Here is a 16,490-nt window from a genome sequence, read left to right as displayed (position 1 = left end):
CTTTCTCTTTTGCTATTTTCAGTGTAAATGTTCTTTTATTTAAAGAATGACTCCTCTGTTTTTTGCCATGAAGAAAACCTTTAAAATCGCTTAGCAAATCCGTCAAACCTGTCAGAAAACGACAGACACGGGTTCGGTTGTCCAGTAGACAGAAGTTTTTTATTGGGCACATTTGCAAAGGTGGGTCCCTCCCGCAGCAATGGAGGAACCCCGAAGCAAGGTCTGACAGGTTTTTCATACCCCCTATCTGTCCTCCCCCTCCTAAGAGGGCTTGGCTCACAATCTCACCTTTTTTTACCGCCCTGGAGTGCCGCTAATTAACTGCAAAACCGCAGACATTCCACTTTCCTAATCCAATCAGTGCAATACACATTGCAATACCCACTTGACCCAACGGCCGCCCCCTGCTGCCCCTCTTCACTCTCGTGCGAATGTGCCTTCTGCCTACGGTATTTCCTCCCTCCTGCCGTGCCCCCCAAGGCTGCCCCATGGTGCACAGCACTCTCCTCTAGCAAACATGGTTCGTTTGAGGCCCTCACTTCTCCCTGCCTTCTCACAAACCCAAGACAGTCAGAGGCTGAAAATCTGAGTTTTCAATGCTTTATGGATTAAAATAATATTCGCCCTCAGATACAAATAGGTAGGTAGGAAGGTATGTATGAAAAGCTTCTTTTTTGCCATGAAAGGCTGGTAAAATAGACTTCTACTTCAGACATATCCTACCTTCCTACAAAAAGGATCGGCGGGGGGGGGGGGGGTGCTGGTCAAGTGAGAAAAGAGCCAAAAGAGCTGTTTCTTAATATTACCCCTCCCTTCAAATCTTGTATCCATCAGTTGGAGTGAAAAGGAGTTCAGGAGTTGAGACCGAACAACTAACTCCATGCTCAGCTAACTCCATGGAGTGTCCCAATTTCTCATCTCTTTTCTCTTTCTGCAGGACTCTGACTGAATAGCTGCAGTCAGAGAAGAGTTAATGAAGGGTAGGACTTTCATGGACCATTAATACTAAAATTTGATTTGATTTGAAGGGCATTGTTTTGATACACAATTTTATACTCTCTCATAATGTGTGGGCATGCATGTGATAGTGCACTCTATCTTACTTATAAAGGGTTAACTTGCTTTTGCCTTCCAAGAGAGCACACCATTCCCCCACCCCATTTCCTTTAGAAGCAATTAGCCGTTAGATGCCTGACTGTCTTTGAACCAAGCAAGCTGTAAGTCAGCTTGGGGCCAGGAAAGGAAAGTTGCCAGAAGAGACACCGAATTCCAAAGAAGTTACAAAGAAAGCCAGAGAAAGATAAGGAGGTAGGCATTTCTTTGGTAACAGAAGAAGAGGAACAAAGAAGAGATATGGACCGACATGGGCTATTCCCATGGTAACCAGAAGAAAAAAGTTAAATTTAGATTCACCTCTTTAGGGCCCACCTTTACTCCTCCCTGGACCATCCCAAAAATCCCCTATGTGGACATGAGGGGATGTACGATTTGATTACATTTGTGGATGCCTATAAAATCTTTGTTGCTTGCTTTGCAAGGTGTGGTTCTCCTCAACACGTTGCCACTGTGTTGAATGAGCCATCCAGAATATTTATTGGCCAATAAAATTCTGTTAGCTAAAAATAAGCCTTGTCTCAAGTTAATTTGGTTCTCTAAACTTGAGTAAACGAATAAACAAAGGCTAGTGCCTAACAGATTCTTAGCGGAAGAATTGGTACTGAAGCTCGGGAGCAGACAACGAAGAGTTTCTGGTTTGCTTATGATTTCAGCAGCATATAAGTCTCAGCAAACAAACTAATAAACAAATCTGAATTTAAGCCCTTTTGCAAAGTTTTTAAAGTTTGAAATATTTTATTTCATACTACATTAATTCATTTATTGAATTTCCATGGTTTTTCCATAGGAGAAGGATAATTAAGGTACAAAAAGGACATACTAGAAAGAAAGCACTGAAAGAAAGTTCTCATTACACATCATTAAATATAGTATTTAGTTTTTGGTTTATATGAAATATTTATGTCCCACTTGTCATTTCTAAGCAGTGTATAGAATTAAAATGTATTGGATTACAATAAAATACAAAATAAAACAGACTATAGAACAGGAATCAAAAGTAATTTGGCTGCTCTATCTTGGGCTCTCAAATGTAACCTTTATTATAAGTGAATTTAGCAGATGCCCAAATTATTTCCAAGGAGCAATAACGTTGCAAGTTCTATCAAAATGACAACTTATTTTTTGTCTGCAGTGTCAACTTTGAAACTCCCATACTGAGCTGAACAAACATCACCTATTTGGTAAATGCCACACTGTTTGGAAGAGAATGTTATCCAATAATGCCATTATTGCTTTCTTTCTATGGAATTTAGTACCTAAATTCAGGTTGATTGAAGCTAGGTGAAAATTAAAACTAGAGAGTTTCTAAAAAATCCTCTGTATCTAAATTGCCTGGCCATGTTTTCTTCACTATCTTAGGTTCCTGTAGGCCCACCAAGAATGATTCTTGCTTCACCTCTTTTGAACTCTTCTTCTTCTAGAAGCTCAGAGGATGGAAGATCAACTCAATCATTTCTATGAATTAAGAGCATGTGTAGACACGTAGATCTAAAACCAATTATGTGTTCATATTTTTCTTTATCATTCAGCAGAGCAGACCAGCATGACATCAAAGATGGAATTTACATGGACTGGATTTGAACCCATCCTGAGGTTGTAGCCTTGACAACTCACCATTTCCTTTTGTGTGATCTGTCTCTCTGCTCTAGGACTTTGCTTTGGCATGGGCACCCTTTCCAAAACATCCCTCCCATTTCATATTGAGTCACAGGAATCTCCCATCACTTTTGGTCCTGAGTGGGGAGAGAGGAAGCTTTTGAACTTTTTGCAATCGAACCTGCAGTCCAAATCAAGACCCACTTCCCTGGGTGTGGAGTTGGAGAAAAGGACCTCATCCACCTGGTTCAGTGGTTGAGTATATGGTTTAGATTCTAGTGGTCTAGAAGAGGAGTTTCTCTTCAGCTTGCAAGTCAGCATCGGAAGAAATGGTTGCTTTGCCAAATGCAATGAATGGTTACCATATAGCCAGTGACATCTCAAATCATCCAAAAGAATCATAAGGACCTCATGGAAGACCCTGGCTGAGCAGGTTTTACAGGCATCCAATACAATACAACAGCTGGGGTTACATGCAGCAGAGCACATTATGCTTAGCATTGGAGACAGAGGCTGTAATGACTTTGATGAGAATGGCGTCCTGCAGCGCAGAGAAGCAGACTCTTGGTTTTCTCACCAAGGAAGATGATTCCCTTCCCAATTAACAAATGTGCCATGATCTTTCTCAGAGAGGCCAGCAAGTGTGTGCAGAACAGCTTGCAAACTCTCCTCCATTGTCATTGGGGGTGATCCCTGGAAAAAGAATAGGCAAGGGATAAGGGAAGTTCATAGTGAAAAAAGTCTAAAAACTAAGGTAACATCAACTAGGTTTTAGAAAGGAGAGTCCTGTTCATTAGCTTTTAAGAAGGACCACCAGCACTAACAGTTATGCTTGCATGTCGCCCCCATAGTTAACGGAACTACTCTCGACCCAGTTGACCCAATTTGAGGGAATTGTCCACTGCATCATAAAGAGCCACTTGGAGTTTACAGAATCCAAGAGGCTCAATTTCACCTGACCATTTTGTGGTCGAGTGTGTTCTACAAACACAGTCCTCAGGTTTCAACCCAAGTTCTAGAGTTCTAGATCATTCTAGAGTTTTTCAGAATGTTCCATTCCTAGTCCAACTAATTTTGTTCTTTTTTTTTTTTTGGCTGCTGTATAAAGTTTGTTTTTTTCTCCAATTCACTTACTAGTTTACTTCCCATGTCAGTCTGCACCCATCCAGGATGCAACGCAATGCACAAGATCTCATCTTTGGCAAGATGCAGGGACTGGCATTTAGTGAGCATATTCAGAGCAGACTGTGAGGGAGACAGAGAGGGAGAAGATAAATAAATGGTTCATTTGGGTGCTGTAAGTTGCTATTCCCTTCAAAGGTGGCTTCTGTAGCTGAAAGTCTGTCTTGGACAATATGTCGAACCTCCCAGGCCTGCAGAAGATCAGAACATTCGTGTGTTATATTGGTATGAATGTGCTTCTACTGTCTCTTACTCTCTCTTGCCAAGTATCTCTCACTTCCTCCCTTCCCCAAACCCTATTGGCTGTGATTCTATGTTGTTTACCAGAATGAAAAGAACATATATTCAAAACGTTAGTTGAACCTATTCAGTGCATGTTCTCTGCCATTATTTGGAGAAGTGTGCTCTGGAGGGAAAGCACATGACTCCCCCAAACCTTATGTTTGATAGCACACCTGGAGGTACCACAACACTCTGATCTGGAATCTGAAGAGGCATCAGCCATCTGCTTCTTGGCAGTTTGGAAGGAAGGAACGGAGCCAGCTAAGTTATTAAATTTTCTTATCTTGGGTTGTAGGTAGTGAATATTGATAGAAATTTTCAGTATTAACATTAACCAGTTATGGTGGGAAAGTAGATGTAAAATTCAAATGTGCTCTTCTCATATTTATGATAACAACAGAACTGAACCTTCCATTCTTGGATCAGTTGAGCTCTGTTAGCCCTCTCTGGCTGGTTATGAAGTTAGGTTAGGGTTAGGGTTAGGGTTTGGGTTAGGAAATCAGAATTTTTTTTTTTTTTTTAGGAAATCAGAAATTTTTATTTGTGTAAAAACCCTTCTACACCAACCCCCGGCACTCTAAGCTCAGTGACCGGGGGTTAGGGTTAGGGTTAGGATTAGGGCAGGCATCCAGAGACCAGATTTTTGATAGATTTTCCCAAGGACCTAGTTGGCAATTTAGGGCAGTGTTTCTCAACCTTGGCAACTTTAAGAGGGGTAGACTTCAACTCCCAGAATGCTGGGTGGGGAATTCTGGGAATTCAAGTCCATGCATCTTAAAGTTGCCAAGGTTGAAAAACATTGCTCTAGGGTGAAACTCAATGAACGTGGTATTGAATTTATTGCAACACTAATAAAAAAGCAAATCTTCTTGGTTTCCAATGCCTTGTGCCAACCTTACTCAGCAGCAAGATATCAACTCATTAATTCTAGGCAAAGAAGTTTCAGATGGAACAACATTAACCAGTTATGGTGGGAAGGTGGATATAACATTCAAACATGCTGTTCTTATACTTATGATAACAACCAAATGGATCCTTCCATTCTCTGATCATGGCTTCATCTGTACCTTACTGCAACGATAAGCGACCATGTGGCCCCGCTGCCATTCAAGGACATTTGTGATGGAACCTGCTTCACTGGACATGTTGATGATGGCTCCTTTGCTGCAGCTCATGCCTTTCTGGGGACTTTCTTGAGATGCTTTCCTCAGCAAGGGAAGCAATGCCTGGAGGACAGAAGGAAGAAATGAAGGGCACCCAAACCTTCTATGTGGAGGGTGGCACATCTCTCAACCATTATAAGTTCCCAAGGAGAAGGCCTAAAAGAGTTCCTAGCTGCTTACCAGAAAACATCAGAATTGTGCTGTAGGCGGAACCCATTTACATCCCTGTTTCAATCAACACAATTTTTCCATCCTCATTCTATCCATGGTCTATCCATAGTCTATCATAGTCTGTGCAGCTGCTGGGCAAAATTTTTATTCATGTTTTGATATCCCATTTTTAAAGAGCTCTAGGAGCCCAGGATTCATTCTTACAATCCCAAATCTGTGAGGTAGGTGCTTGGGTTGAGAGGGAGGGAGTGGACAAAAGTCCCTCAGGGAATTCCCTGGAGAAAGTCCAGAAAGAGCCTAGAGTTCTTTAGACCAGAAAAAATCCAAACAAGCCAACATCTGTTCTGTGAAACACTTGCATCTAAATAGCTATTCTTCCTACACAATGAAGAAAGGACTGCAAAATATCCTTACCTGGGTAACTATCATGGGCCCAATCACATTGGTTCTGTAGGTTTCAGACATGGTCTCCGGTGTTTCAGTCTCCAAGCTGGTCATATTTACAATCCCTGCATTATTAATCAGCAGGTTCAATCCAGCCCCTTTCAGATGTTCTGTAACTTTGGCTACAGCAGCCTTAACGCTGGATGGATCAGATGTGTCTACAGTGGGAAAAATAAAGGTATATTATTTCATGTCCAGCTTTGCATACCGCACAATGGTCCAACAAATATACCCGTATTTTGTTCATATTGCTGCTGCTGCTTCTTCTTTTAATAAAATGACTTCCTTGGGATTACTCAAGACTGCAGAGACATGTGGTCTACTGATGGTTTTGAAAAATGCAGGACTTCCTCATGAAGCCAATAAAGGCAAGACAGTATCTGAGTTCATTCATGTTATTAAACTACGGATGGGACAAAGCACTGCATGAAGCCATGAATTACTTAAACCATGGGTTTTTGGTTTGCAAACTACCCTGATGGGGTTCCTCTGACACAGAAAGCAATAGTATGGTTGATTGGGATTCTGTTTTGCGTGCCTGAATCTATTAATGTTTGTAACCTCTGATTTATGGCTTAGCATATCCTACAAACCCATCAAATCGGGGTTTAGCCAATAAATCATTATTGAATAAATGAGAATAAGACCAATTGCTAAGCAAAGGCTGTAGAAGGTGAGGAAATACTTGTGGAATGGTTTAAAGGTTTGCAGGATGATGCTGTTAAAATGCTGCTCCCAGCCTTAAATAGGCATGGAAAATATTAATTTTTATTTCAGAGTGAAAAAGGCAGTCCTAAAGGATGCTCAAACTACCAAACCATGCACTTATCTCATGTGGTAATAAAATAATCCTCAGGCTTCTGCAGTCCAGACTTCAACAAGATACAGGAATTCCTGACAGCACAAGGCAATTTCAGAAGAAGCAGAGAGACCAGAAATCACACTGCTCACATCCAATGATAATGGAAAAGGTACGAAAATCCAAAAAGGATATTTATTTGCGCTTTCTTGATTATTCTATGACTTTGGACTATGGACCCCAATATGCTGTGCACAGACCTGAAAACATTACTTGACCAGACCACTACAGATGCTGTCTCTGATGACACAAGGAGGACCTTATATGAAAGAGGTGACACACCAATGATGTTCAGCCAGTTATGAGAATCACATGTGACTGAATGACTGAAAACCAACAGTTCTGAGCATACTGGATTAGTAACAACATGTTGCACACCATACCCTCTCTAAGCCAAGTGGTGACTGGTACTGCCAGCCAGATCCTCACCCTCATTAGGTATGCAAACTACCAAATTCACCTACAAGCTTTGGGTGTGAGTGGCTCCCAATAACACTCCAGAGTTTGCAGCCAACTTGTAACTTTGAGAGAGACAGAAGAGAGAACTATCAAGAAGTCATCAGACTTACTGCTTGGATATTAACTTTCCAATGCATCTGCCTAGCAGAATGTTTGTTTGTTTGTTTCTTCGTTGGTTAGCAGATCCAACTGTTTCTGGAATCCATTTTTGGAATTCTGCCTAAAGTGTAATTGTAACACAAGGCAACGTTTGCCATATCTGATGTAGACGTATGGAGTTCGTGCCTAGTTGGCATGATCTACCATGGTGCTGAATTTCAGCTCTTTTCCTTCCCAGCTAGAGAAGAACCAAAGGGGTTTTCGGGACACATACCCAGTGTGATGATCACAATTTGTGGGTGTCCGGCAGCCAAATTCTTCAAGTCCTGAAAGGAAGAAAATCCACAAATTTAGTGCCTTCCCCCTTACAGCTAACCATGGCAAAATATGTTTCCATTACATTTTTTTTCCATGTCTTACTACATCTTTTCCATATGCAAAATCTGGAGGGAAGTCGCTGGGGACAGAGGAAATTACTGGAAACAGAGGCATTCAGGGCAGGAGAGGAATGGGCAACTAGACAACAAATTTTACATCAGAATAGTTTTCCATCCCCTTCAGGCATTTTATCTTCTAATTGTGAAGAGGCTCGTGCAATCCAGTGATACCTGGAGCTATACCATTGGGGTGTACACTCCAAAACAGGGACGGTGCTAAAGAATACTGAGACTAACAGACAATTTACCTGAAGAGAGTATCATGAGAAATGCTAGAGTAGGCTAAAAGAAATAGAAACTACCGGGAGAAACATCAGTAGTTTCATGCTGGTGATAGCACTTTGCCTGCTGGAAGCCAGGGAGACTTAAGGAATAAAGCTGGTCTGATGCTCAGAACATTCGAAGGCAACTGAGGAAGAGTCCAGCAGAAAGCATGTGGCGAAATAATATCCCTGGAGGTAGAAGAATGAGCTTACAAGACCTCAGGGAGGCCCTTCCTGAGACGCAACTCTGGAAAACGGTGTCCATTATGTCACAAAGGCTCAGAAGGGGCTGAAGAACTGAAAAAGAAGTTTTGAGTGACCAAGGGCAGGGGAAGCATACTGAGTTGGTCCTGAGAAAAAGTCCTTAGGCGGGGCAGCACATTCTGTAAATGGCTAATTTGAAATGGGATAAGAAGAAAAAACAGAAGATGGTTAAATTCCACCTGAGTTCCATTCTCACCTAGGGAGAAATGGAACCATTGTATCAGTCAAGCCTTATAAAAATGCCCTGCAAGAAAATCTCATGCTGAGATTTTATTCTTGTGACTGATTTTTCGATCAACAGCGAGTCCTAGTATAGTTGTGAAAAACTCTGATGAATCAAATGTGGAACATTTCTCCATCGGACACAGACCTGTCTTAAAACATCTCTTACCCAGATGTACAGAAAGGATTATTCTGAAGGCAATAAACATTGATAATGCTTTCGACAAATAACAGTGGTGTTTCCTCTCAACCCTTTTAAATATATATATTTCAACCACAGCAGCCTTTCTAATCCTGTCACTGTGACGACTTAACTTGGATTCTTCGTATTTCAAGATTTAAAAAGATGTAAACTTTGTAATGATCTTCCAATCAATTGATGGGGGAAATTAGCCTCAACGCTCTATACGTCTCCCTAATTCTACCAGGAAAAGCATCATTAAGCTATTTTTTTCAACCTGAGGAGCCTTTCTAATCCTGTGATAAAGTGATTATGTTGGATTCTTCTTATTCTAAAACTTGAAAATGCTTAACCCTTCTAATGGTTTTCTAATCAATTGATGGGGGAAATTAGCCTCAACACTATTCATCTCTCCCTAATTCCACCAGGAAAAGCATCATTAAGCTATTTCAAATCTAAATCATTTTCATTTAATAAACTTGGTTTGTTTTTTTTTAATCTTCATTATGCCTCACTCAGTCAGGCCTCCACCATGACCACCTAGGACACAAGCTAATTGCCATTAGAGAAAATGTCCCTGTTCTTCCCACATAGAGCTGAAGGCACCCCAGGCCTTACCTGGGCACGGGGTCCAGCTGGGTCCCGGCAAGTGGCAAAGATCCACTGTGGGGGATTGCTCTTCCTCACCAGCTGCCTGACCAGCTCCAAGCCAAGACCCCGATTGGACCCGGTCACCAGAACGCTGCGTGGATTCAGTCGTTCCATCTCTCTTGCCAGCCGAGATCAACTAAGAAACTGCTCTGCCCGCTGCCTTAAATCTTCTTGCAGCTCAGCTCATTCCCAGTCCCTCCACCCTTATTATGTAAATTGCTTGGCTCCTGTATCAGAAAGGAGTAATACTTCTGAAGAGAATAAGAAAGGCAGGATTTGGCGAGCACCCACAGGATTTTCTCAGATTTTGCTGCAGGGACTTTTTTCTTCAGCAGTTCTTTCTCTTTTGCTATTTTCAGTGTAAATGTTCTTTTATTTAAAGAATGACTCCTCTGTTTTTTACCATGAAGAAAACCTTTCAAATCGCTTAGCAAATCCGTCAAACCCAAGACAATCAGAGGCTGAAAATCTGAGTTTTCAATGCTTTATGGATTAAAATAATATTCGCCCTCAGATACAAATAGGTAGGTTGGAAGGTATGTATGAAAAGCCTCTTTTTTGCCATGAAAGGCTGGTAAAATAGACTTCTACTTCAGACATATCCTACCTTCCTACAAAAAAGATCGGCGGGGGGGGGGACTGGTCAAGTGAGAAAAGAGCCAAAAGAGCTGTTTCTTAATATTACCCCTCCCTTCAAATCTTGTATCCATCAGTTGGAGTGAAAAGGAGTTCAAGAGTTGAGACCGAACAACTAACTCCATGCTCAGCTAACTCCATGGAGTGTCCCAATTTCTCATCTCTTTTCTCTTTCTGCAGGACTCTGACTGAATAGCTGCAATCAGAGAAGAGTTAATGAAGGGTAGGACTTTCATGGACCATTAATACTAAAATTTGATTTGACTCTTAGAGGAAGAATTGGTACTGAAGCTCGGGAGCAGACAACGAAGAGTTTCTGGTTTGCTTATGATTTCAGCAGCATATAAGTCTCAGGAAACAAACTAATAAACAAATCTGAATTTAAGCCCTTTTGCAAAGTTTTTAAAGTTTGAAATATTTTATTTCATACTACATTAATTCATTTATTGAATTTCCATGGTTTTTCCATAGGAGAAGGATGATTAAGGTACAAAAAGGACATACTAGAAAGAAAGCACTGAAAGAAAGTTCTCGTTACACATCATTAAATATAGTATTTAGTTTTTGGTATATATGAAATATTTATGTCCCACTTGTCATTTCTAAGCAGTGTATAGAATTAAAATGTATTGGACATCATGTCAGGCCCAGCCCAAGGAACTCCAAGAGACAATGCAAATTCAGTCCAGCTATGTTTATTAGCTACAACCTCTAGCAAGAATCTTCCCAGACTGAAACCCCAGCTCCCAAAGTCAGCCAGCCACAACAGTGCGAATTCCTCAGGGAGGTGGCAGTCTCATCCTCTTGTTGCCTCCACGCTCTTCTGGCGAGCTAAGAAAATGCTTATCTCCCTGAGCCTGGCCTTCATAATTCCATTCCATCACAGAATCCGATAACAGCCCATCTGCATCTAACGGCTCCTTCCTGGCGTGCCCCCCCCCCCATTCTATCTGTAATGGCAGAAACAAAGCAGGCAAGCTAGCAAGTTGGCTGATTGATTGCAAGGATTCTGACACACGTTATGAACCAGAGCTGAAAGCTGGTTTCAGAAGAAACAGAAACACCAAAGATCATACTGTTCTCATCCAATGATAATGGGAAAGGCAGGAGACTCCAAAAAAGATATTTGTTTTTTCTGTATATATATTCTATGACTTTGGACTATGGACCACAATATGGTATGCCCGGACCAAAAAAACATAACTTGACCAGACCATGTACCTACTGATGGATTTATATTCTGATCTGAACTGCTCTGAGGATATGTACTATCTTAAATGCAAAACATATCAGGAGAAATGCTGGAACAGAAGCAAGAGAAGTTGGAATTAGAATTCTTGGAGGAAAGATCAGTAATCTCAGATCTACTGCAACTTTGATAGCTAGAAGTGAGGACGACTTAACGAATTTCTTGTTGAAGTTAATGCAAAAGCTGGTCTCCTGCTTCGTAGTAAAGAAAATTCTAAGGTTAAACTCTCAGAGCAAATAGGTGAGGAAGTAGTGGACTTTATGTTTCTCAGCACAAAAAACACAGAGATGCTGACTGTATCCATGAAATATAAAGAGATGTCTGCTACTCAGGAAAGAATATGACAGACCTTGGCAAATCATTAATGTGCAAAGAATTATATGACAACAAAAATCCCCTTTCTTGTCATAATGTATGGCTGTGAACGCTGGACAATCAGACAACGTAAAATCAAAGCCTTTAAACTGTGTTGGTGGAAGAAAAATTGTTGAGAGCACCTTGCCTGAATTCTAAGAAGTATATGTCTTTTAATATAAAGTGAGGTTAAACTAATGTTCACTGGATGCACTAATAATGAAGCTAAAATTTAAGGATTTTGGACACCATAAGCTTGGAAAAATCAGAAAAGAAAGAGCAACAGAAGACAAAGAGGGTGGATGCTGTTGCTGATGACACAAGGAGGTCCTCACATGAAATAGATGATACACAAATGATGTCCAGCAAGCTATGTTGGTCAGATGTGACTAAATGACTGAAAAACAACAGTTTGAAGTAGATTGGATTAGTAACAAAGTTTTGCACACCTTATCCTCTCTAAGGCAAATGCTGATGGTACAGCCAGACAGATCCTCATTCTGGTTAAGTTATATAACCTAACAACCTTTGGGTGGGAGTACCTGACAATAACACTCCAGATTTGCTGGCAACATGTAATTCTGAGAGAAACAGAAGAGAAAAGTTACAGGACATCATCAGAGTAATATATGCTCATTATGTTTATCCAATGTTGGAACATGTTGAGTTCATACTTGGGTGTTAACAATCAAATGGAGAGCTCTCTCCTCAAGCTTTTCAATTAGCAAAGGCCCAAGACAAGGGTGTCTACTTCCCCCATTGCTATTTGTAATTGGTCTGGAAATCTTGATCAGTAAGATCCGAAAAGATAAACAGATAATTAGGGTCAAAATTGAAAGAGAGGAATACAAGATGAAATGTTATACAGATGATGTACTAAGAATTATGAAACCACAAAGATCTATATGACAGTGGGTGAAAGTAATCAAAGATTTTGACTGTTTTTCTTGATATAAAATCAATGAAAAGAAAACAAAGATAATACCAAGGGACTTAACTTCGGAGAAAGAAAAAAACCTGTGAAAAAAAGAGACTGGCTGTGAGTTAACAAAAGTTCCAGTGAAATATTTAGGACTTTATTTGACAGAATGCAATAAAGACATTTTTCAAAACAATTACATTAAATTATGGAACAAAATAAAACAAGATTTTGAAACAAAACTTTCCTGGCTAAGTTTATGGCAACAATAAAAATGAATGCATTACCCAAGATAAACTTCTTATTTCGAATGACACCAATTCAAATCCCAGTTAAAAAAATTGCAGGATTGGCAAAGAACAATTAGTAGATGTATATGGGATGGGGGAAAAAAAACCAAAAGTAAGATTCAAAATTTTGCAAGACTTAAAAAAGAGAGGTGGACTAGCTTTACCCAATCTCAGATTATATTACAGGTCAAGCTGTCTATCATGGATAACAGAAGGGATAAAATTTCTTAATAGCAGAATATTAACTATAGAAGGAGCAGGTTTAGCCAATGGATTTCATAGATATCTATCAAATAAAGAAGCAAAAGAAGACAAAAATCTGAAGGGACGTATTATAAGAAAAAGTTTGTTAAAAATTTGGAAATCATTAAAAGCAAGGATAAGTCCAACAATTTCATGACTAGCGTCACTGTCATATGTTTTCTATTTCAAGGACAAGAAAGAACTGATCACATATGCCAATATAATACATCTGGATTCAAGAAACGGATTAAACATACAACAAGAATTACTTAATGAAGGAAGGAATTTGCCATGGTTAATGTTTTTGCACTGGAAAAATAAAAAACAATCTTAAAGTAGGAGGGACCCTAAGAAAGATGACAGGATTTGAAATACATACACAGAATCAAGAGTATTTATTAGGGGTTATTTACAGATTGTTAGTTAAATATGGCACGGAAATAGAACATATCAAAAATGATATGATAAACTGGAATCAAAATTCTAAAAAAGCAATAATGGATCTATGGGGGAAAAAATCAATAAAATTTGCACCAAGCTACAATTTGAGAGATGATTGGTATAAAATGTTCTGCAGGTGGTATATAACTCTGTCAATGATTGTCAGGATGGATAAATTATACAACAATAAATGTTGGAAATGCCACAACAAAGAAAGACTGTTTTATTATATGAGGTAGTTATGCAAAATGACTCAAAAGTACTGGAAAGAAATACACGAAAACATTCAGAAAATTCTGAAAATAAAATTTGAATTAAAACTACAAACATTTTTATTAGGTATGATCCCAGAGAATACAAATGAAAGGCATTAAGATACATGCTGACAGTGGCAAGAATCAATCTGGCACAATGTTGGAAAAGAGAAACCTTGCCATCAATACAAGATTGGGAAATTAAAATTGAAGAATACATGGCAATGGAAAAATTGACAGCAGAAGTCTAACCAAATTCGAGCAGGAATGCATCCCTTATATATACTACACAGCAAGCCAAGCTAAGACACTTAGAATATGGTTTTGAAGAAAAAGAGAAACTCTTTAAATAATAATAATCAAAATGATCCAAACAGAAATGAATACAGATAGTTCCTTGTTTACCAACCACTCATTCAGCGACCATTCAAAGTTACGATGGTGCTGAAAAAGGAGACCATTCCTTACAACCAGTCCTTGAAGCTGTGGCCATCACAGTGTCCCTGCAGTCACATGACCATGATTTGGGTGCTTGGTAACCAGTGCACATTTACCACAGTTGCAGTGTCCTGTGGTCACATGATCGTCACTTGCGACCCTCCCAGCCAACGTCCGACAAGCAAAGTCAGTGGGGAAGCTGGCAGGAAATCATAAGATGCGGTCATATGACGTCATGCTTAACAACCGCGGGTGATTCGCTTAACTACTGTTTTGTTTCTTTTTTTTAGTTTTTTTTCTTCTTCTATAATTTTGTGTATTCTTTTTATTTTTTGTATTTAGTCAATTTAAAAAAAAGGCATCTTAAAAAAAATGTGAATGCTTTGCCTAGGAGAATGTTTTTTCTTGGTTAGGTAGCAGATCCAAACATTTTTGGAATTCTGCCTAAACAGCTTAAACTGTGAATTATAATGCAAGGTGATGTTTGTCTACTCTGATGAAGATGTTTAAAATTAATGCCTAGTTGGCATAATTTACTATGGTGTTGAATTTAGGATCTTTCCCCTCCCAGCTGAAGAAAAACCAGTAAGACTTTCAGGACACATACCCAGTGGGATGATCACAATTTGTGGGTGTTTGGCAGCTAAATTCTTCAGGTCCTGAAAAAAAGAAAATCTGCAGACTTAGTGCTTTCCTCCTTACAGCTAGCCATGGCACTGATACAATTTTCTCTCAATGGGGGCCCTAGTAAACTTGTGGAACTTTGGTTCATATAGGCAAACCCCCCCCCCACCTTTGGCTAACCAAATCTGGAGCATTTCTTCAACATACTCAGACCTGTCTTAAAACATTTCTTACCCAGATATACGGAAAGGATTATTCTGAAGGCTATCAAAAATGTTTACCCTTTTGAAATGTTGCAATAGGGTTTCCTCTCAGTTTTCCATCTTTTTCAATCTGAATAGCCTTTCTAATCCTGTGATAAAGTGATTATGTTGGATTCTTCTTATTCTAAAACTTGAAAATGCTTAACCCTTCTAATGGTTTTCTAATCAATTGATGGGGGAAATTAGCCTCAATGCTATTCATCTCTCCCTAATTCCACCAGGAAAAGCATCATTAAGCTATTTCAAATCTAAATAATTTTCATTTAATAAACTTGGTTTGTTTTTTTTTAATCTTCATTATGCCTCACTCAGCCAGGCCTCCACCATGACCACCTAGGACACAAGCTAACTGCCATTAGAGAAAATGTCCCTGTTCTTCCCACATAGAGCTGAAGCACCCCAGGCCTTACCTGGGCACGGGGTCCAGCTGGGTCCCGGCAAGTGGCAAAGATCCATTGTGGGGGATTGCTCTTCCTCGCCAGCTGCCTGACCAGCTCCAAGCCAAGACCCCGATTGGACCCGGTCACCAGAACGCTGCGTGGATTCAGTTGTTCCATCTCTCTTGGATGGCCAGCCAAGACCAACTAACAAACCGGTTTGTGCACTCCCTTAAATCTTCTCGCAACTCAGCTCGTTCCCAGTCCCTCCACCCAGGTAACATAAATTGCTTGGCCTCTGTGTCAGAAGGGAAATAACAACTCTGAAGTGAGTGAGAAAGGAAGGATTTGGGTATCATCTACAGAGTCCTGACAGGTTCTTCTGCATGGACTTAAAAAAGCAACAACTTTTTTTGTTATTTTCACTGGTGTTATTTCATTTAAAGAATGTTTACTATGCTTTCTGCTGTGAACAACACCTTTCAAACCAATTATCATGATCTGAGTCTTAGCAGAGCAGTTGGTACTGAAGCTTGGCAGCAGACAATCTAAAGTTTCTGGGTGGCTTGTGACTTCAGCAGCATATAAGTCTCAACAGATAAATTAAAAACAAATCAGAATTTAACCTTTTTCCAAAGTGTTATAAATTTGGAATATTTTAGTTTATGTAATAATCATTTGTTAGATTTCCATTGTTTTTCCATTGGAGGAGGATAATTCAGATATAAAAAGGATATACCAAGGAAGCAGGCACTGAGAAAAAAATACTTTCACATTACCCATTGTTAAATATATCATTTAGCTATTGGTTTATATATTTAGTTAGAAGAGTGGTTAGCAGGTGCCTGAATTATTTCCATGGAGCAATACCATTGCAAGTTTTATCAAAATCACAACTTGTTTTTTCTGTGCAATGTCAACTTGGAAACTCCCATATTGAGCTGAACAAACATCACCTATTTGGTAAAGATTGCCACACCTTTGGAAGATAAAGTTATCCAAGAATGTCAAGA

General features: G+C 39.7%; 1 protein-coding gene across 2 annotated transcripts; it reads right to left on the bottom strand.

The window, feature by feature from the left end:
- Window positions 1-169: 169 nt before the first annotated feature.
- On the bottom strand, window positions 170-15,696 carry LOC148216485 (uncharacterized). 2 transcript variants are annotated; one of them, XM_088136044.1, is made up of 6 exons: window positions 15,511-15,696; window positions 14,821-14,872; window positions 5,925-6,112; window positions 5,244-5,402; window positions 3,847-3,957; window positions 170-3,405 (listed from the first exon to the last, which is right to left on the bottom strand). In XM_088136044.1, exons 1-6 carry the CDS (start codon window positions 15,655-15,657, stop codon window positions 3,286-3,288), a joined length of 777 nt encoding a protein of 258 aa, XP_087992170.1. In that variant the 5' UTR covers window positions 15,658-15,696; the 3' UTR covers window positions 170-3,285. The 2 variants fall into 2 exon arrangements, with proteins under 2 accessions (XP_087992170.1, XP_087992168.1); XM_088136042.1 differs by lacking the exons at window positions 14,821-14,872; window positions 15,511-15,696 and adding exons at window positions 7,646-7,697; window positions 9,357-10,519.
- Window positions 15,697-16,490: the final 794 nt, after the last annotated feature.

The sequence above is a fragment of the Python bivittatus genome, unplaced genomic scaffold (genome assembly GCF_059951505.1).
Source record: "Python bivittatus isolate LINGU-HERP-01145 unplaced genomic scaffold, Pbiv_v1 ctg000190_np1212, whole genome shotgun sequence".
Lineage (NCBI taxonomy): Eukaryota > Metazoa > Chordata > Lepidosauria > Squamata > Pythonidae > Python > Python bivittatus.
Note: the sequence above shows the minus strand (reverse complement) of the source record. Positions and strands in the feature narration are given on the sequence as shown.

What these genes read in the sequence shown, in the direction of transcription:
- LOC148216485 (XM_088136044.1), bottom strand. Translation starts at nt 15,657, where the DNA reads ATGGAACAACTGAATCCACGCAGCGTTCTGGTGACCGGGTCCAATCGG. An exon ending in GGCCCATGATAGTTACCCAG is followed by an intron (nt 5,403 to 5,924) that starts GTAAGGATATTT and finishes TCTGTCCTCCAG; the next exon opens with GCATTGCTTCCCTTGCTGAG. An exon ending in CTGACATGGGAAGTAAACTA is followed by an intron (nt 3,406 to 3,846) that starts GTAAGTGAATTG and finishes TTCTTTTTCCAG; the next exon opens with GGATCACCCCCAATGACAAT.